The sequence below is a fragment of the Thamnophis sirtalis genome, unplaced genomic scaffold (assembly GCF_051295495.1).
Source record: "Thamnophis sirtalis isolate CommonGarterSnake01/CBP01778 unplaced genomic scaffold, rThaSir2_p1.2 scaffold_4, whole genome shotgun sequence".
Classification (NCBI taxonomy): domain Eukaryota; kingdom Metazoa; phylum Chordata; class Lepidosauria; order Squamata; family Natricidae; genus Thamnophis; species Thamnophis sirtalis.
Genome location: NW_028261384.1, coordinates 141437658 through 141459679, shown reverse-complemented (window position 1 = coordinate 141459679; position 22022 = coordinate 141437658). Strand labels below are relative to the sequence as shown.

General features: G+C 45.0%; 1 protein-coding gene across 1 annotated transcript; it reads left to right on the top strand.

The window, feature by feature from the left end:
- Positions 1–5316: 5316 nt before the first annotated feature.
- WRAP53 (WD repeat containing antisense to TP53) lies at positions 5317–21401 on the top strand. The gene is given in 11 exon segments (XM_087714288.1): positions 5317–5757; positions 8111–8181; positions 8184–8208; positions 9865–9973; positions 11527–11615; positions 12859–12949; positions 15228–15360; positions 16384–16592; positions 17017–17120; positions 18360–18503; positions 20559–21401. Coding segments are annotated over 11 exon segments (1401 nt in total). The 5' UTR covers positions 5317–5536; the 3' UTR covers positions 20764–21401.
- Positions 21402–22022: the final 621 nt, after the last annotated feature.

Here is a 22022-nt window from a genome sequence, read left to right as displayed (position 1 = left end):
TCTAGTCCCACTTCAAAGCTGGCTGGGTGACTTTGGGCCAATCACCAGGAGACAGGGAGTTCTAGTCCCGCCTTAGGCATGAAAACTGGCTGGGTGACTTTGGGCCAATCACCAGGAGACAGGGAGTTCTAGTCCCGCCATAGGCATGAAAACTGGCTGGGTGACTTTGGGCCAATCACCAGGAGACAGGGAGTTCTAGTCCCGCCATAGGCATGAAAACTGGCTGGGTGACTTTGGGCCAATCACCAGGAGACAGGGAGTTCTAGTCCCGCCTTAGGCATGAAAGCTGGCTGGGTGACTTTGGGCCAATCACCAGGAGACAGGGAGTTCTAGTCCCGCCATAGGCATGAAAACTGGCTGGGTGACTTTGGGCCAATCACCAGGAGACAGGGAGTTCTAGTCCCGCCATAGGCATGAAAACTGGCTGGGTGACTTTTGGCCAATCACCAGGAGACAGGGAGTTCTAGTCCCGCCATAGGCATGAAAACTGGCTGGGTGACTTTGGGCCAATCACCAGGAGACAGGGAGTTCTAGTCCCGCCATAGGCATGAAAACTGGCTGGGTGACTTTGGGCCAATCACCAGGAGACAGGGAGTTCTAGTCCCGCCATAGGCATGAAAACTGGCTGGGTGACTTTGGGCCAATCACCAGGAGACAGGGAGTTCTAGTCCCGCCATAGGCATGAAAACTGGCTGGGTGACTTTGGGCCAATCACCAGGAGACTGGGAGTTCTAGTCCCGCCTTAGGCATGAAAGCTGGCTGGGTGACTTTGGGCCAATCACCAGGAGACTGGGAGTTCTAGTCCTACCTTAGGCATGAAAACTGGTTGGGTGACTTTGGGCTAATCACCAGTAGACAATGAGTTCTAGTCCTGCCTTAGGCATTGAAGATGGCTGGGTGACTTTGGGCCAATCCCCAGGAGGTTGTGAGTTCTAGTCCCGCCTTAGGCACGAAAGCCGGCTGAGTGACTTTGGGTCCATCCCTCTCTCTCCCTGTCCAACCCACCTCGCAGGGCTGTTGTCACGTGGAAAAGAGAAGGAGGAAGGGTGATTCGTAGGTTTCCCATCTCGGATTAAGTCCTAAAAAGAGGAATGAAAAGAAAATCGAAGGAACGGACGAACTGAAGGACAGTTGGGGAGCCCCTGCACTCCCCCCCCCCATATCTCTATGGCTGTCTCCCCCCCCCCAACCTGGATAAGTCTACAGCTGGTCCTCAACTTACGACCACAGCAGAGCCCCCAAATTTCCGTTGCTAAGTGAGGAAATTGAGTTTTCCTGCGTTTCACCCAGTCGTTAAGTGACTCACTGCGGTTCTTAAGCGAGTCACGTGGTTCTTAAGCGAATCTGGCTTCCCCGTGGACTTGGCTGGGCAGAAGTTCGCAAATAGAGGACCCGGAGTTATTTTCACCGTCATAAATATGAGTCAACGGCCGAGCGTCCGAATTTGGATCACCTGACCACAGGGATGTCGCAACGGTGAGGTGAGAAATGGTCAGAAGTCACATTTTTTCCCAGTGCCGCGTAAGTTAGAACGGTCACTAAGCAGACTGTTGTAAGTAGAGGACTTACAGGACGGATGCTGGAGTTGGTCTGAGTAGGAGGGGCTGCCCAAGTGGATCTGGTCTCTTTTTAACCGAGCTGACATTGACCTCCCCAGCTTTCCAATACAGGTAGTCCTCCCCTTACAGCCATTCATTTAATGACCATTTTTCACACTTATGACCGTTGCGGCACATGATCAAAATTCAGATGCTGGGCAACTGGTCTCAGCATCCCAGGGTCACGTGATCCCCCTTTGCAACCTTCTGATGAGCAAAGTCCACGGGGAAGCCCGGTTCACTTAATGACCGTGTTCCTCACTTAACAACTGCAGCCGTTCACTGAGCGACGGAGGCGAGAATCATCGCAAAATGGGGCAATAATAACTCGCTTAGGAAATGTCTCGCTTAGCAACAGAAATTTTGGGCTCTGTTGTGGTTAGTTCTTTCATTTAATTCATCAATTCGAGTAATTAATTTGAGCTGGTTGAACTAATTAATTCAGATTTCATTCTCTCTGATATCTAAGGAGGAATTTAAAGACAGCACTGTACCCGGAAGTTTCAATTTAAAACCTCCGGGGTGTCTCCTCTTCATTTTCTTACCTCTATGCGCAAAACAAGATGGCGCGGCGCACGAAACCTCCTCCAACTCTCGCGAGACGTGGCGTGGTTCCAGAGGGCGGGGCCCGAACTGTCATGGCGGCCTCCTTTCGCCGCCCATCGCCTCAACGCCGGGAAGAACCTTCCGGCAGGGAAGGAGAAGGCGGCCCGCCTTTCGCCTCCTCCTCCCGGGGAAAGCTTTCGCGGGGAGGCCCGGAGCTCGCCCCTGACCCTACACGCATCGTATCGTTCGCACCGTTACGACCGTGAACACGTGTCGACTCTCCCCGCACAGCCAGACGCGTGTCAGTGCTTTCCCGTTACGCCGCCACGCCGGGTCAGGAAGCTCAATTTGAAGGGCGGCCGATTTTCACGTGTTATTTCATAAATTGGATTTAATAATTCCTTGTTATAAATCGATTTTGTGGATCTCCAGCCCTTAATTTATTATTTTATTAATTGGATTCATTTCTTAAAAAAACTAATGTAAGGTTGACCTTTGAGCTATTTATTATTATGCATTGAGTTAATTGATGTAATGGTGGCCTCCCTTAATTTATTAAATGAATCATAAATGAAGGAAGGACATTCTTTAGTTTAATTGAACTGGGCAATAATTTACTATTTTTATATATATATGATATATGTATCTATGTATGTGTATGTATGTGTATGTATATATATGTTGGTCTTGTACACACACACATATATAACATAGATATAGATATAATGGACCCCTTTATTATTTATTAAATTAATCATAAATGAAGGAAGGACATTCGTTATTTTGTTATTTCATTGAATTGGGTAATCATTTATTATTATATATAAAATTATTGATGTAATAAATGTCACCCCTTTATTATTAATTATAAATGAATGTAGGGCATTCTTTAGTTTAATTGAATTGGGCAATAATTTATATATATATATATATATATATATATATATATATATATATATATATATATATATATATATATATATATATATATATATATATATATATATATATATATATATATATATACATACATACATACATACATACATACATACATACATACATACATATATGTTATATGTATCTATGTATGTGTATGTATGTGTGTGTATGTATATATATGTATATACATGTGTATATGTATATGCATATGTATATATATGTTGGTCTTGTACACACACACATATATAACATAGATATAGATATATATATATAGATATAATGGACATCCCTTTATTATTTATTAAATTAATCATAAATAAAGAAGGTCATTCGCTAGTTTGTTATTTCATTGAATTGGGTAATCATTTATTATTATATATACAATTATTGATACAAGTGGACACCCCTTAATTATTTATTAAATGAATCATAAATGAAGGAAGGACATTCATTAGTTTTATTTCATTGAATTGGGTAATCATTTACTATTATATATACAATTATTGATGTAATAAATGTTACCCCTTTATTATTAATTATAAATGAATGAAGGGCATTCTTTAGTTTAATTGAATTGGGCAATAATTTACTATTTTTATATATATGTTATATGTATCTGTATGTGTATGTATGTATGCGTATGTATATATATGTATACATACATGTGTATATGTATATGCATATGTTGGTCTTGTACACACACATATATATAATATAGATATAATGGACATCCCTTTATTATTTATTAAATTAATCATAAATAAAGAAGGACATTCGCTAGTTTGTTATTTCATTGAATTGGGTAATCATTTACTATTATATATAAAATTATTGATATAAGTCAACACCCCTTTATTGTTTATTAAATTAATCATAAATGAATGAAGGACATTCTTTAGTTTTATTTCATTGAATTGGGTAATCATTTATTATTATATATAAAATTATTGATGTAATAAATGTCACCCCTTTATTATTAATTATAAATGAATGAAGGGCATTCTTTAGTTTAATTGAATTGGGCAATAATTTACTATTTTTTATATATATATGTTATATGTATGTATGTGTATGTATGTATGTATGTATGTGCTGGTCTTGTACACACACACGCTTTATTATTTATTAAATTAATCATAAATTAAGGAAGGACATTTGTTAGTTTGTTATTTCATTGAATTGGGTAATCATTTATTATATATAAAATTAATGATGTAATAAACGTCACCCCTTTATTATTTATTAAATTAATTATAAATGAAGGAAGGATATTCTTTAGTTTGTTATTTCATTGAATTGGGCAATACTTTATTATTATATAAAATTATTGATATAAGTCAACACCCCTTTATTGTTTATTAAATTAATCATAAATAAAGGAAGGACATTCGTTTGTTATTTCATTAAATTGGGTAATCATTTACTATTATATATAAAATTATTGATATAATGAACACCCCTTTATTGTTTATTAAATTAATCATAAATGAATGAAGGACATTCTTTAGTTTGTTATTTCACTGAATTGTGTAATAATTTTCTATTACACATAAAGTTATTGATGTAATGGACACCCCTTAATTTAGTATCTATGAAATTAATCATGAATGAATGAAAGACACCCTTTTGTGGTTTCATTGAATTGTGTAGTAATTCACTATTATAAGCGAAATTGTTGATGTAATGAAGGACCCCTCGTTAATTTATTGATTAAATTAATATTATTGATTCATAGTTTACTATAAATGAATTCGATGACTGTGCAGGCAAATCCTTTGATTGGCGCCCCAAATTTCTGTTGCTAAGCGAGACGTCGGTGAAGTGGATTTCGCCGCCTTTTACGACCTTTCCTGCCGCAGTTGCTAAGTGAATCGCTGCGGTTTTTTAGTTAGTCACACATAGTGGCCGTCGTAAATATGAGTCGGTTGTCAAGTGTCTGGATTTTGATCGTATGCCCACGTGTTAGGCGTGAAAAACGCTCATCCATCACATTTTTTTCAGTCCCGTTGTAACTGTCAGCGGTCCCAAAGCGAACAGTTGTAAGTCAACTGCCTGTATTCCAAAGGACTAGTATCTTGGTTTTTAAAATGTCCCTTTCCTCACTTTGGAAAACCTTTATCAATAGGCTACTAAATGAATTCTGTTTTGGGGTCTGGAGTATTAACTTGCTTAATATTCAACATAATTAACAGCATTGATATTTTGGTTTTTTCCCCCCAAATCTGCAGACATCTCCTTTCCTCTTGGTCTCCTTTCCTTTCCTAAGCTGGGATGAATAAATCCGATTTCTCCCGAAGCTGAATTTTGGCTCCAGCCAGGAATAAAGGCTTCTGGAAGTAGAGTCTCGCTTAGCGACCGCCTTGCCACGAAGATCCCGATGGAGGTTGAACTCCCTGCGGAGGGGGCGGTTATGCCGGCCTTGCCCCAGTTCACCGACGACAGTGGTGGGGATGCTGGAGAAACATCTGGGGCCGCTGGCCGCTTCGGAGGGGCCGGGGCGCAACGGGGCTGAAGAAGGCGAAGGGAGCCCAGCCGTCGGCCGACTTTCTCAAGCGGGGGAAGAATTCGAGGAGGCTGTGCCGGACCCCGAGGAAAAACTGCCCCCCCCTGAGACGGAGGGAGAAGCGGCGGAGGAGGAGAGCGGAGCGTGGACCGACGGAGGGGAATATTAGTGAGTGGGGTCTCCCCTGCCCGTCGTCTGAATGAAACACAGCTGGGTAGCATGTGGGCGTAGAGGGGCAGGGGGGAAGTAGTGGGAAAATCTTATTTTTTTTACTATCGGTTCCGTGGGGGTGGCTTGCTGGGGGTGGCTTGCCTGGGGTGGTGGTCATGTGATTGGGTGGGTGTGACTACGTAGTCATGTGACTGGGGAATCAAAAGACGGAAAGTCGCTTGAACAATGTCGTGCTGGGGCGGGGTTGGGCTAGATGACCTCCGGGTCCCTTCCGGCCCTGGGTTCTCCTCTGAAGCGGCGTCTAGTGCCAGGTTTGTAGTCCTTCCTTCCTCTCCTTTTTCCCTCCCTTTCTTTTTCTTTCTCTTTCTCCCTTTTCTTTCCATCCATCCTTCCTTTCTTTCTATTTCTCTTTCTTTCTCCCTTTTCTTTCCTTCCTTCTTTCCTCTCCTTTTTCCCTCCCTCCCTTTTTCTTTCTTTCTCTTTCTCCATTTTCTTTCTTTTTCCCTTTTCTTTCTTTCCTTCCTTCTTTCTATTTCTTTTTCTCTCCCTTTTCTTTCCTTCTTTCCTTTCCTTTTTCCCTCCCTCCCTTTTTCTTTCTTTCTCTCTCCCTTTTCTTTCTTTCCTTCCTTCCTTTCCTTTTTCCCTCCCTCCCTCTTTTCTTTTTCTATCTTTCTCTTTCTCTCTCCCTTTTCTTTCCTGCCTTCCTTCCTTTCCTTTTTCCCTCCCTCCCTTTTTTTCTTTCTCTTTCTTTCTCCCTTTTTTTCTTTCTCTTTATTTCTCCCTTTTCTTTCCTTCCTTCCTTCCTTCCTTCTTTCTTTCCTTCTCTTTCTCTCTCCTTTTTCCTTCCTTCCTTCCCCTCCTTTTTCCCTCCCTCCCTTTCTTTTTCTTTCTCTTTTTCTTTCTCCATTTTCTTTCTTTCTCTTTTGTTCCCTTTCTCGCTTTTTCCCCTTTCTTTCTTTCTTTCTTTCTTTCTTTCTTTCTTTCTTTCTTTCTTTCTCTCCCTTTCCTTCCTCCCTCCTTTCTTTCTTTCTTTCTTTCTCTTTCTCTCTCCCTTTCCTCCCTCCCTCCCTCCCTCCCTCCCTCATTTCTTTCTTTCTTTCTTTCTTTCTTTCTTTCTTTCTTTCTTTCTTTCTTTCTTTCTCAGCACCCCCCTCCCTTCATTTTTGGCCTAGCAGGCTTCAGGGAAGGGAAGTCTGCTGGGAGCAAAAATGGCCCCTACCCCCACCCCTACATTTCCAGAGAACCTATAGTCAAAAAAAAATGCTTTAAAAGTTTTTTAAAAAGTTCTGAAGATCAGCTGTGTCAGAAACTTTTTTTTAAAAAAAAACCTTTTTAAAAATATTTTTTACTACCAGTTCGGGCCCGAACCAGTAGCCTTTCACCCCTGGTGGGAAGGGACCTTGGTGGTCTTCTGGCCCTTGAGGCATTGGGGGTGGGGGTGGAGTTGGGGGAAGGCAGCTTAGTGAGGGGGGTCTCTGAGCTTGGGGGTGGGTGGGGGGGGTTGGTTTTCTTGCAGACGTTTCATGACACAACTAGGTAACCTCATCAGTGCTAGAAGGGAGTGGGGTTTGCAGAGAAAGGGACGAGGAGAAGGGGCGGAGGAGAGGAAGGACGGAGGAGGAGGAGATGGAGGAGGAGGAGGAGGAGGAGAAGGGGAGGAGGAGAGAAAGGACGGAGGAGGAGGAGATGAAGGAAGAGGAGGAGGAGATGAAGGAAGAGGGGGAGGAGGAGGAGTGATAGAAAAGGAGGAAGAAAATGGAGCCGGAGGAGGAGGGGAAGGAGATGAAGCAAGAGGAGGAGGAGGAGGAAGAGGAGGAGGGGAAGGAGATGGAGGAGGAAGAGGAGGAGGAGGAGGAGGAAGAGGAGGAAGGGAAGGAGATGGAGGAGGAGGAGGAGGACAACTGTGTGGGGTCCTTGGATGCTCCCCTGAGCTTAATTGTTTCCTCGCAGACGTTTCATGACCCAACTAGGTAACCTCATCAGTGCTAGAAGGGAGTGGGGTTTGCAGAGAAAGGGACGAGGAGAAGGGGAGGAGGAGAGAAAGGACGGAGGAGGAGGAGGAGGAGGAGGACAACTGTGTGGGGTCCTTGGATGATCCGCTGAGCTTAATCGTTTCCTCTCAGACGTTTCATGACCCAACTAGGTAACCTCATCAGTGCTAGAAGGGAGGGGGGTTTGCAGAAAGGAGGAGGAGGAGGAGGAGAAAAGGAGGAGGACTGAGGGGTCCTTGTGGGGGGGGTGTCTCTGAGATTACTTAGCAGCATTGAGAGGGGCAGTTAGGAGGAGCCGTGAGTGGATCCATTCGCGAGAGCCGACCGACGGGCCTCTTCTTCCTCCTCTCGTCACCCAGCTTCCCAGCGTACGACTTCTCCGAGGCCCCCCGGCTTTTGACGGGCTCGTGGGCCGAGTACAGCCGCACCCCGGAAACTTCTTGAAGGGCTGCAAGTGGTGAGTAGCTGGCGGCCCCCCCCCTTCCCACAACCACCCATCAGCTGGAAGGGACCTTGGAGGTCTTCTAGTCCAACCCCTTGCTTGAGCAGGAGGCCAGGCTGTCCAGGGTTGGAGCACTCGCAATTTCTGGTGGCAGGCAGTTCCGCTGGGGAATTGTTCCTCGCTGTCAGGAAGGTCCTCCTTAATTCCAGCGTTGCTTCTCTCCTCGGTTAGTTTTCATCCGTTGCTTCTTTGGCCCCCCCAATAGTGGGCGTGGCTTGCTGGGGGTGGCTTGTTTGGGGGGGTCATGTGACTGGGTGGGCGTGACTACGTAGTCATGTGACTGGGGGAATCAAAAGACGGAAAGTCGCTTTAACAATGTCCTGCTGGGGCGGGGTTGGACTAGATGACCTCCGGGTCCCTTCCAGCCCTTGGTTCTCCACTGAAGCTGCATCTAATGCCAGGTTTGTAGTCCTTCCTTCCTCTCCTTTTTCCCTCCCTCCTTCCCTTTATTTTTTCTTCCTTTCTCTTTCTTTCTCCCTTTTCTTTCCATCCTTCCTTCTTTTCTTTCCATTTCTCTTTCATTCATTTGCCCTTTTCTTTCCTTCCTTCTTTCTTTCTCTTTCTCTTTGCCTCCCTTTTCTTTCCATCCTTCCTTCCTTCCTTTCTTTCCATTTCTCTTTCTTTCATTCATTTGCCCTTTTCTTTCCTTCTTTCTTTCTCTTTCTCTTTCTTTCTCCCTTTTCCTTCCTTCCTTCCTTCTTTGTTTCTCTTTTCTTTCCTTCCTTCCTTTCTTTCCATTTCTATTTTTTTCTCTTTCATTCGCCCTTTTCTTTCTTTCTTTCTTTCTTTCTTTCTTTCTTTCTTTCTTTCTTTCTTTCTTTCTTTCTTTTTTCTCCCTTTTTTTCTTTCCTTCCTTCCTTCTTTCTTTCTCGTTCTCTTTCTCCCTTTTCCTTTCTTCCTTCCTTTCTCTTTCTTTCTCCCTTTTCTTTCCTTCCTTCTTTCTTCGCTTTCTTTCTCCCTTTACTTTCCTTCCTTCCTTCTTTCTTTCTTTCCTTCTTTCTTTCTCTTTCTCTTTTTCCCTTTTCCTTCCTTCCTTCCTTTCTCTTTCTCTTTCTTTCTCCCTTTTCTTTCCTTCCTTCTTTCTTTGCTTTCTTTCTCCCTTTACTTTCCTTCCTTCCTTCTTTCTTTCTTTCCTTCTCTTTTTCTTTCTCCATTTTCTTTCCTTCTTTCTTTCCTTCCTTCTTTCTTTCTCTTGCTGGGGAGGGTGTCATGTGACTGGGGTGGGCGTGCCTATGTAGTCATGTAACTGGAGGATCAAAAGACAGAAAATCACTTCTAACAATGTCCTTCTGGAGCAGGGTTGGACTAGATGACCTCCAGGGTCCCTTCCAGCCCTGGGTTATCGATTCTCCATTGCTGGGCTAAGGAATTCTGGGAGTTGAAGTCCACCCCTCTTGCCGAGGCTCAGAAACCCTGGCATGAAACCCTCCTTGGTTTGGCAAAAGTAACACAACTTCCCTTGTGGGTCAGCTTTGTGTGATCATTCTCGCCCTGTTTGTGGCTGAAACAAGCCCGACTCGCTTAGCGTGATGGGCCCAAGGGCGGAACCCCTCCTGAATGGGGGAGAGCCTCTTTTGGGGGGGTTTCTGACCCCCTCCCCTCCTTCTGCAGGGCCCCCGATGGAACCTGCCTGGTTACCAACAGTGCCGACAACATATTGCGGATATACAACCTTCCTTCGGAGTTCTACGCGGAGCAGTGGGGAGACGTGGCTGAAATGGTAGGTGGGTTTGTGGCTCCCCGGCAGTCCTCGACTTACAACAACTTCGTTTCAAAGTTACGACGGTGCTGAAGACAGGGACCCTAGGGCCGTTTCCCCACACTTACGACCGTTGCCGCATGCGCCGAAATTCAGAGGCTTGGCAACTGACTCACGTTTACGACGGTCGCAGTGTCCCCGGAGGGGAGGGGTGGAATTCGGAGGAGGCCTAATCTGTGGGATCTAATCGGTCTAGTGGAGGTAATTGAAAAATGAAAGAAGAAAGGGAGAGAGAGAGGAAATAGAAAAGGAAGGAAGGAAGAAAAATGAAAGAAGAAAGGGAGAGAGAGGGAAAGAAAAGGAAGGAAGGAAGAAAAATGAAAGAAGAAAGGAGGGAGGGAGAGGAGATTGAAAAGGAAGGAAGGAAGAAAAATGAAAGAAGAAAGGGAGAGAGGGAAAGAAAAGGAAGGAAGGAAGAAAAATGAAAGAAGAAAGGGAGAGAGAGGAGATTGAAAAGGAAGGAAAAATGAAAGAAGAAACAGAGAGAGAGAGAGAGAGGAAATTGAAAAGGAAGGAAGGAGATGCGGAGAGAGAGGAAGGAAGGAAGAAAATAGAAAAGAAAGAAGGAAGGCGGGAGGAAGAATTGAAAGAAAAGGAAGAAGATGGGAAGGGACAGAGAGAGTGGGAAAGAGATAGAAAAGGAAGGAAGGAAGAGTAAAGGAAGGGAGAAAAGGAGAAATGAAATAGAAAAGGAAGGAGGAGATGGGGAGGGACAGGGAGAGGAAGGAAGGAGATAGGAAAGGAAGGGAGGGAAAGAAAGGAGAGAAAAGGGAGAGGAAGGAAGGAGAAAGAAAAAAGGAAAGGAGGGAGGAAATAGAAAAGGAGATGGGGAGGGAGAGAGGAAGGAGGAAAACAACAGGAAAAAGGAAGGAAGAAGGAAATGGGAAGGGAGAGAGACAGAAGTAGGCAGGAGATAGAAAAGGAAGGAAGGAGAGAAAGGAAGGAAGCAAGAAAGTACAGAAGGGAGGAGGAAAAGAGACATGTAGGGAGGGAGGAAAGAGACAAAGGGAGGGAGGAAAAGGAAGGAAGGAAAGAGACAGGAAGGGAGGGAGGAAGAAAAAAGAGGAAGGAAAGAGATGAGAAAAGGAAGAAAGTAGAAAAGGAAAGGAAGAGGAGAAATGAAATAGAAAAGGAAGGAGAGAGGAAGGAAAGAGAGAGAGAGAAAAGGAAGAAGGAAAATAGAAAAGGAGAGAAGGAGGGAGGGAGAAATGAAATAGAAAAGGAAGAAGGAGGCGGGGAGGGACAGAGTTAGGAAGGAGGTAGAAAAGGAAGGAAGGAAGGAAGGAAGGAAAGAAGGAAGGAAGGAGATGCAAATGGAAGGAAGGTGGAGTCTGCTCTTGGGGGAGCCAATCCTTGAGGGGAATTCTGGGAGTTGAAGTCCCCCCCCCATCTTTTTTAAGGTCCAGAAAGAAGGGCCACGGAGCCTTTTTTGTGGGGGAGGGAGCCCCCCCGTCCCATCAACCTTCCGGGGTCCCCTCCCCGAAGCCCACGTCTCCCCCTCTTTCCCTCCCCAGAGCCCCGTGCTGCGTATGGCGGAAGGAGACACCCTCTACGACTACTGCTGGTTCCCGCTGATGAATTCCTCCCAGCCGGAAACTTGCTTGTAAGTTTCTTCCTTCCGTTCTTCTCCCTGCCTTCCGTCACCGAATGGCCAGGAAGTAAATAGAATGGAAGAACAGAGAAGAGAATTCAGAGTAGAACAAAAAATAGAATAGAGAATAGAAGAGAAAATAGAAGAGAATAGAAAAAAGAATAGAGAATAAAATAGAATAGAATGGACAATAGAATAGAGAATAGAATACAATTCAGAATAGAATAGAAAATAGAATAGAATAGAAAATAGAATAGAAAAAAGAATAGAATAAAAGAGAATAAAGAATAAAATAGAATAGAATAGAAAATAGAATAGAGAATAAAATAGAATAGAATAGAAATAGAATAGAATACAAAATAGAATAGAGAATAGAATAGAATTCAGAATAGAATAGAAAATAGAAGAGAATAGAAAATAGAAGAGAATAGAAAATAGAAGAGAAGAGAATAGAGAATAAAATAGAATAGAAAATAAAATAGAATAGAGAATAGAATAGAAAATAGAATAGAGAAAAGAATAGAAAATAGAATAGAGAATAGAATAGAAAATAGAATATAATAGAATACAGATTAGAAAAGAATAAAATAGAATAGAAGAGAATAGAATAGAATAGAATAGAGAAGAAAATAGAATAGAGAAGAAAATAGAAAATAGAATAGAAAATAGAATAGAAAATAGAATAGAAAATAGAATAGAATAGAAAATAGAATAGAGAATAGAATACAAAATAGAATAGAATAGAATACAGAATAGAAAAGAATAAAATAGAATAGAAAATAGAAAAGAATAGAAAATAGAATAGAACAGAAAATAGAATAGAACAGAAAATAGAATAGAATAGAAAATAGAATAGAATAGAAAATAGAATAGAATAGAAAATAGAATAGAATAGAGAATAGAATTGAATAGAGAATAGAATAGAATGAATAGAATAGAATAGAAGAATAGAGAGTAGAATAGAATAGAAAGTGGTATAGAAAGTAGAATAGAATAAAATTACAATTATAACTTTATTGTCCCTGCTCGGCCTACATTAAAATGAAACTCTCCGAGGGGTCCCCACCTCCAATACCCCCCACTGCCTAAAGCCTCCAATAAACACAAGCATTGCGCCCGTGCCCACCTACCGGCCCCCTGGGCAGCCCTCGGGTGTCCCTGAAGGTTCCCAGGCTCCCCTTCCTCAGCCTGGCTGGCGGGTGGCCCCTGCCAGCCTTCCTCAGCCCTGCCTCCCCCGCCTTCTCTGCCCACACAGCCTGGCCAGCAGCAGCCGAGACAACCCCATCCACATCTGGGATGCCTTCGGGGGGCAACTCCGGGCCACCTTTCGCCCCTACAACCACTTGGTGAGTAAGTCTGAATCGAGCAATCTCTCTCTCTCTCTCTCTCTCTCTCCCTCCCTCCCTCCCTCTCTCTCTCTCTCTCTCTCTCCCTCCCCCCCATAGGTGTTTCTATCTCCTGCCTATTTCTCTCTATCTTTCCCCATCTCCTTCTTTCCTATTTCATTTCTCCCTCCTTTTTCCTTTTCTGTTTTCCTCCTTCCTCTCTCCCTTCCTTTTCTATCTCCTTCCTTTCCTATCTCCTTCCTCCCTCTCCCTGTCCCTCCCCATCCCCTTCTTCCTTTCCTATTTCATTTCTCCCTCCTTTTTCCTTTTCTGTTTTCCTCCTTCCTCTCTCCCTCCCTGTCTCCTTCCTTCCTTCCTCTCTCCCTTCCTTTTCTATCTCCTTCCTCCCTCTCCCTGTCCCTCCCCATCCCCTTCTTCCTTTCCTATTTCATTTCCCCTTTCTTCCTTCCTTTCCTTTTCTCTCTCCTTCCTTCCTTCCGTTTCTTGTCTCCTTCCTTTTTCTTCCTCCCTCCGTCTCTTTCCTCCCTCCCTCCCTCCATGTCTCTTTTCCTCCTCCCTCCCTCCTCCCTTCTGTACTTTCTTGCTTCCTTCTTTTCTCTCCTTCCTTCCTTTTCTATCTCCTGCCTACTTCTCTCTATCCCTCCCCATCTCCTTTTTCCTTTCCTATTTTATTTCTCCCTCTTTCCTTCCTTTTTCATTTTCTCTCTCCTTCCTTCCTTCCTTTTCTTGTCTCCTTCCTCTTTCTTCCTCCCTCCCTTCCTCTTTCCTTCCTTTTTCTTCCTCCCTCTGTCTCTTCCCTCCCTCCCTCCCTCCCTCCCTGTCTCTTTTCCTCCTTCCTTCCTCCTCCCTTCTGTACTTTCTTGCTTCCTTCTTTTCTCTCCTTCCTTCCTTTTCTATCTCCTGCCTACTTCTCTCTATCCCTCCCCATCTTGTTTTTCCTTTCCTATTTTATTTCTCCCTCTTTCCTTTTTCCTTTTCTGTTTTCCTCCTTCCTCTCTCCCTCCCTGTCTCCTTCCTTCCTCTCTCCCTTCCTTTTCTATCTCCTTCCTTTCCTATCTCTTTCCTCCCTCTCCCTGTCCCTCCCCATCTCCTTCTTCCTTTCCTATTTCATTTCTCCTTTTCTTCTGAAGAAAAATCTGAAGCTCCCTCTCCCCCCTCTCTCTCCCTCTCTCTCTCTTTCTCCCTCTCTCTCTCTCTTTCTCCTTCTTTCCCTCTCTCTCTCTCTCCCTCTCTCTTTCTCTCTCCCTCTCTCTCTCTCTTTCTCCCTCTCTCTCTTTCTCCCTCTTTCCCTCTCTGTCTCTGTCTCTGTCTCTCTCTCTCTCTCTCTCTCTCACACACACACACACACACACACACACCAGTGGTGGGTTTCAAAAATTGTTGGAACCTACTCTGTGGGTGTGGCCTCCTTTGTGGGAGTGGCTTGCCACCGATGTGACCGGATGGGAGTGGCTTGCCGCCCATGTGACTAGATATAAAATTATGAATTAGTACTTAGGTCGGTCCAAGTAGCTATTCCGAAGTTAGTGGTTAGAAGCAATCGTAAAGCAAGATACGGAATTAAAACCAGAAATATTTTGTTGGCTATTTGAAAGGGAGTCTAATATATATTTAATTTTACACACGTCAGCAGCTGCTGGAATTGTGTTTGCACAACGGTGGAGAAACAGAGACATGTAAATGAATAAATATGACCATGTGCAGGAATAAATAAATTGACAATTAAAATCAAGAAGGCTTTGAATACTTTTTCACGTGGGATTGGTTTTAGCAATTGCCAACGAACGGAAACAGAAATTAGAAATCCAAAAGTATAAAAGAAAACACCAATTATGTAAGGAAAGGTCCCTAAAATGCATAAGGAAATATTACTAGATCATTATTAATGCGTAGATAACTGCGGGACGTTACGCACCCACCAGTGGTGGGTTTCAAAAACTTTTGGAGCCTCTTCTGTAGGTGTGGCCTGCTTTCCGGGTCCACTGGTGGAACCTCTTCTAACCGGTTCGGTAGATTTGACGAACCGGTTCTACTGAACCGGTGCGAACCGGTTCTACCAAACCAGTGCGAACCGGTTCTACCGAACCAGTGCGAACCGGTAGGAACCCACCTCTCTCTCTCTCTCTCTCTCTCTCACACACACACACACACACACACCACACCTGGAGACTGGCCTGCCACCGGTCAGAAACAGTACAGGGTCTCCTGCTTGGGTGGAGTTGAGACTAGATGACCTCCAAGGTCCCTTCCAACTCTTCTGTTATTCCTTTCCATCCAGGACGAGCTGACGGCCGCCCACTCGCTCTGCTTCACTCCGGACGGCGCCCGGCTCTTTTGCGGCTTCGACAAGACGGTGCGGGTGTTTGACACGTCGCGGCCCGGACGGTCGTGCGAAAGCAGACCTACGTTCGGTGAGTGTTTGGGAGGGGGGGGGGCAGTTCGGGTCCGAGGTCCCCAGGCAGCTGAAATTTGGGGCCAAATCGAACGCTTAACTCACTTTGCAACGGAGGTTTGGGGCTCCATCGTGGTCGTACGTCGAGGACTACCGGTGGCCATCTCTGCCCAGAATGGACCCCCTTCAGAATGGGCTTAAGATTGGGTGGTGTTATGGGTGTTGTAGTCCCGAGCGGTTGAGGGACTGGTGACCATTTCCCTTTTGAAAGTTCCTCCTCTCTAAAGGGAAATAATCTGCCATAATTAAAGCAGTGGCCCCTTTAAGAGGCGTGGACTTCAACTCCCATAAGTCCTTGTCCTCCCATGAGCCTTGCTGGCTGTGGAATTCTGGGAGTCGAAGTCCACGCCTCTTAAAGGAGCCACAATTGGAAAACAAAACAAAACATTGAAATTAGAACCCAGGTTCTCTAGATTGAATTACATCTGCGATGGAGCCTCAAATTTCTAATTTTGCTAAGCGAGGCAGTTGTTAAGTGAATTTTGCGACCTTTTCCAACCTTTCTCGCCACCGTCGTTAAGCAAATCCCTGCCGTTAAGTGACTCACACGGTCGTTAGGTAAATCCAGCTCCCCGTTGACTTCGCTTGTTGGACGGTCGCACACACACACACACACACACACACACACACACACACACACAAACACTGCGACCGTCGTAAATACGAGCCAGTTGCCGAACGTCCGGATTTTTGATCGCGCGACCACGGGGATCCCGTAACCGTTGTAAGTGTGGGGCAAACCTATTCCAGGGCTGTCGTAACTGCGAACAGTCACTAAACACACAGTTATAAGTTGAGGACTTCCTGTAGGCTGGGGTTCTATCGGCCCACTTTCTAGATGGGGTGCTCAGTCCGTTGGGGTGGGGGCTGGGGGCGTCTCCCCCCTGAAAGCCCCCATTTTGTAGCTTGAGGGTGGATTAATTGGGTGGAGAGTTCGAATCCTGCTCTTTCCCACCCTCTTTTCTCTTCCCCCCCCCCCCAGTGAAGAAGCAAGGGCAAAGCGGGATTATCTCCTGCATCGCCTTCAGCCCGACGCAGCCGCTCTACGCCTGCGCGTCGTACGCCAAGACCGTCGGCCTCTACTCCTGCGCCGAGGGAGACCCCTTGGCGATGCTGGTCGGGCACCGCGGGGGGATCACCCACGCCGTCTTCTCCCCGGATGGCTTTTACCTCTTCACCGGCGGTCGTAAGGTAGGAAGGCTGGGATGGAGGGACCGAGCACGGCACGGTGGCTGTCCGTCTCTCGAACCCGATTCCGGGGTGTCCGGGGTCAGGGTTCCAGATAGCATCCGAAATGAAATCGGAGCCCGAGTCAAAAAGGATTGCCCAAAATTCCCATTGATGAAGAGAGACGTGTTGGCACTTCTGGGAAAACCCAAATCTGAAAGGATGGCCTTGATTTTCTAGAAAGAATGTTGTTATGGCTGCCTATCGTCTAACTCCCTACAATCCCTTTTTCCCCACCATAGAGCAATAGAAAGGGTGGCAGGCCGAATGTCCGAAAGGAAAGATGGCGGCAGGCCTGGCGTCTGGCTGGTTAGGGGACGGGAGAAGGGAGCTCGGCTCCTTCCTTCTCCTTTTTATTGTTTTTAAAGCCGTCTCGATTTCCCGCCAGGACCCCGAGATTCTCTGCTGGGACCTGCGGCAGCCGGGCGACGTCGTCTTCTCGCTCTCCCGCACGGTGGCCACCAACCAGAGGATGTATTTTGACCTGGATCCGTAAGTGATCCTCGGGAGGAGACCCCCCCCCCCCCGCCATCCTGTCCCCATCTTTGGTGGAGATGGTTTTCTTCTGCGTTGGGGGTTCTTGTGGGGGGGGGGTCTCTGAGCTGGGTGGGTTTTCTGGCAGATGTTTTTGTGACCCATTGGTGCTAGAAGGGAGGGGGTCTTGGAGGAGGGGAGAAGCAGAATTGGGGGGGAGAACAATGAGGATGGGAGGAGAGGAGGAGTAGGAAGGGCAGTCAAGGGGGAGAGGAGGAGGAGTAAGGGGAGAAGGAGAGGAAGGAGGAGAGGAGGAAGAGGAGGGGGAAGGGGAAGGGCAGAAGGGGAAGAGGAAGAGGAAGGGCAAAAGAGGAGAGGAGGAAGAGTAAGGGGAGAAGGAGAGGAAGGAGGAGAGGGGGAAGGGGAGAAGGAGGAGGAAGAGGAAGGGCAGAAGGGGAAGAGGAGAGGAAAAAGAAGAAGGGGAGAAGGAGGGGAAGAGGAAGGAGAGGAGGAAGAGGAAGGGCAGAAGGGGGAGAGGAGGAAGAGGAAGGGGAGAAGGAGGGGAAGAAGGAAGGAGAGGAGAAAGAGGAAGGGGAGAAGGAGAGAAGAGGAAGGAGGAGAGGCAGAAGAGGAAGGGGAGGAGAAGGGCAGAAGGAGGAGGGGGATAGGAGGAAGAGGGGGAGAAGGAGAGGAAGGGGAGAAGGAGGAGGAGAGGAGGAGGAAGGGCAGAAGGAGGAGGGGGATAGGAAGAGGAAGGGGGGAGGAAGAGGAAGGAGGAGAGGAGGAAGAGGAAGGGCAGAAGGGGAGGAGGAGGAGGAGCGGAGGAAGAGGAAGCGGAGAAGGAGGAAGAGGAAGGGGAGGAGAGGAGGAAGAGGGAGGAGGAGGAGTGGGTGGAGTAGAGGAGGAGGAGGAGAGGAGGAAGGGCAGAAGGGGAGGAGGAGGAGGAAGAGGAAGCGGAGAAGGAGGAAGAGGAAGGGGAGGAGAGGAGGAAGAGGGAGGAGGAGGAGCGGGTGGAGTAGAGGAGGAGGAGGAGAGGAGGGTGATGAGAATAGGAAGGAGAGGAGAAGGGGATCCATCCCTCCCTGACTAACTTAACCACGGCAGCGATTCACTTAACCACCGAGAAAGGTCGTAAAACGGGGACGAGACTCACTGAACAACTGTCTCGTTTAGCGATGGTTTGGAGGGGGGCTTCCATTTTGGCCGTAAGTCGAGGACTAGCTGTATTTCAAGCCGGTTTCTCGTGCTTTTCCCCAGGAGCGGACGCTACCTGCTGAGTGGGGACACCAGTGGCCGGATTACGGCCTGGGACACCACCCAGCCTCCCCCCGCTGACCCCCCGGCTGTGTTACAGCCCGTCCTGCAGTTCCAGGCCGTGGGAGACTGTGTGAACGGGATCAGGTGCGAATTCTGCCCGGGGGAAGGAGGAAGTGGCGTGGGTGGGTTGGTGGGTGGGGCATCTGCCTTTTTATGTTCAAACTGGCCTCTCGAATCCCTTGTGGGGGGGGTGAGGAATGACCCCGAAGTTTTTAGGGTGGGTATCGGAGTGCCTCTGCTTCCCCCCAGCCCCAGGAGGGCGCTGACCCCCAAGTAAGCCGAGAGAGGCCCTGCTTGAACCAGCTTCCTCTGCTACTCTATGGTTTCCTAGCAGGTTGGACTTCGACTCCCAGAATCCCTTTCAAGCACATTAGAATTAGAATGAATAATAAAATGTAGAATTAGAATAGAATAGAATGAATAATAAAATATAGAATAGAATAGAATGAATAATAAAATATAGAATTAGAATGAATAATAAAATGTAGAATTAGAATAGAATAGAATGAATAATAAAATATAGAATAGAATAGAATGAATAATAAAATAGGAATTAGAATGAATAATAAAATGTAGAATTAGAATAGAATAGAATGAATAATAAAATATAGAATAGAATAGAATGAATAATAAAATATAGAATTAGAATGAATAATAAAATGTAGAATTAGAATAGAATAGAATGAATAATAAAATATAGAATAGAATAGAATGAATAATAAAATAGGAATTAGAATGAATAATAAAATGTAGAATTAGAATAGAATAGAATGAATAATAAAATATAGAATAGAATAGAATGAATAATAAAATATAGAATTAGAATGAATAATAAAATGTAGAATTAGAATAGAATAGAATGAATAATAAAATATAGAATAGAATAGAATGAATAATAAAATATAGAATTAGAATGAATAATAAAATGTAGAATTAGAATAGAATAGAATGAATAATAAAATATAGAATAGAATAGAATGAATAATAAAATAGGAATTAGAATGTATAATAAAATGTAGAATTAGAATAGAATAGAATGAATAACAAAATATAGAATAGAATAGAATGAATAATAAAATAGGAATTAGAATGAATAATAAAATATAGAATTAGAATGAATAATAAAATGTAGAATTAGTATAGAATAGAATGAATAATAAAATATAGAATAGAATGAATAATAAAATATAGAATAGAATGAATAATAAAATATAGAATTAGAATAGAATGAATAATAAAATAGAAATTAGAATGAATAATAAAATAGAAATTAGAATGAATAATAAAATGTAGAATTAGAATAGAATGAATAATAAAATAAGAATTAGAATGAATAAAATATAGAATTAGAATAGAATAAATAATAAAATAGGAATTAGAATGAATAAGAAAATATAGAATTAGAATTAGAATAGAATGAATAATGAGGTGGTGCAGTGGTTAGGGTGCAGTACTGCAGGCCACTTCAGCTGACTGTTATCTGCAGTTCAGCGGTTCTAATCTCACCGGCTCAAGGTTGACTCAGCCTTCCATCCTTCCGAGGTGGGTAAAATGAGGACCCGGATTGTTGGGGGCGATATGCTGACTCTGTAAACTGCTTAGAGAGGGCTGAAAGCCCCATGAAGCGGTATATAAGGCTAACTGCTATTGCTATTGCTAAAATAGGAATTAGAATGAATAAGAAAATATAGAATATAAAATGAATAATAGAATAGAATAAGAAACAGTAGAAAAGACTAGAATAGAATGAATAATAAAGTATAGAATTAGAATAGAATGAATAATAAAATATAGAATACAATATAGAACAAAAGAGAATAGAATTATAGAATAGAAGAATAAATAGAACAGAATAGAATTAATAAAATATAGAATTAGAACAGAATAGAATTAATTAGGAAGAAGAATATAATAGAAATAGAAAATAAAATAAGTACAATGAAAGTCTTCAATTCCAGTGAGGTTCTGTATCTGTATCAGAGGGTTCCCCTTCCATCCCTGCGTGATATTAATGCTGCTTCCGGTGCGCCAGCTGTGAGGCCACTCAGCCCGGAAGAGCCAGCCCAACCTTCCAGATGTGGCTTCCCGGAGCATGAGCTGGGCCCAATCCTTCCTGATCCTCCTTCCTCTTCCTTTCAGCCTCCACCCGAGTCTCCCTCTCTTGGCCACAACCTCCGGCCAGCGCCAGTTTCCCGACCTGCCAGACAGCGAAGAGGACGAGGCGGGAGGAGGAGGAGGAGAAGGAGGGGACCGCCTGCCCTCCCCTCCTCGGGCGCGGGGCGACAACGCTCTCCGGCTGTGGTGGTGCTCCTCACCGTCGGGCGTCGAGAAGGACGTTTCCTAGCCCGAAAGACTCAACTCGGATTGTGGACTCTTCCGCGGCAGGTGGAACCGCGAGGAGCCGAACGAGAATTGCGGAACCGCGAGGAGCCGAACGAGAATTGCGGAACCGCGAGGAGCCGAACGAGAATTGCGGATCTGTGAGGAGCCGAACGAGAATTGCGGCAATTGTGGGTCAGTGCTGCACCGGGAGTGCACAAAACCCGGGAGCCTAACCACGACTCCCGGATGTGGTGCGAATCCTTCCGCACGGAGGTCGAGAACTTGAGGACGGGAGTTTACGAGAAGATACAAGGGGTGTTTCAGGGAGCAGAAAACTCCAAGCTGGTCTCGGGAAAGGCCCTAATCTTTCTTCTTGGTCTCCTTTCCTTTTTCAACCAAATTCCCCAGAATTCCTCGCTTCTCTGATATATATGGGTGTTTTTTTTTTCCGGCTTTGCCCAACCGGAAAATTTGGGGCCTTGACTATGTTGTCCCCGGAAGGCTTTCTCCAAATTTAGGCCAAAATTCTGTTTTTTCCAAGACTGATTTTCTCCCGGAAAATTACGCGGCTTTCATCGTCCAGTGAAAGATTTAGCGAAAAGGATCTGTATTGTTTGAAGTCTTTCTCCCTCAATAAATTGAGAAGTATTTTTAATTTTTTATGACGTTGTTCGTATCCTGCTTTTATTATTTTTACAAATAAGACGTCGAAGATATCCAAAGTTCCTCCCTCCTCCTATTTTACACACAACAACCCTGAACTAGAACTCACCGTCTCCTGGTGATTGGGCCAAAGTCACCCAGCCGGCTTTCATGCCTAAGGCGGGACTAGAATTCTCAGTCTCCTGGTGATTGGCCCAAAGTCACCCAGCCGGCTTTCATGCCTAAGGCAGGACTAGAACTCGCCATCTCCTGGTGATTGGCCCAAAGTCACCCAGCTGGCTTTCATGCCTAAGGCGGGACTAGAACTCACTGTCTCCTGGTGATTGGCCCAAAGTCACCCAGATGGCTTTCATACCTAAGGCGGGACTAGAACTCACCATCTCCTGGTGATTGGCCCAAAGTCACTTTCTGGCATTCATGCTTAAGGCAAAACTAGAACTCACCGTCTCCTGGTGATTGGCCCAAAGTCACCCAGATGGCTTTCATGCCTAAGGCGGGACTAGAACTCACCGTCTCCTGGTGATTGGCCCAAAGTCACTTTCTGGCATTCATGCTTAAGGCAGAACTAGAACTCACCATCTCCTGGTGATTGACCCAAAGTCACCCAGATGGCTTTCA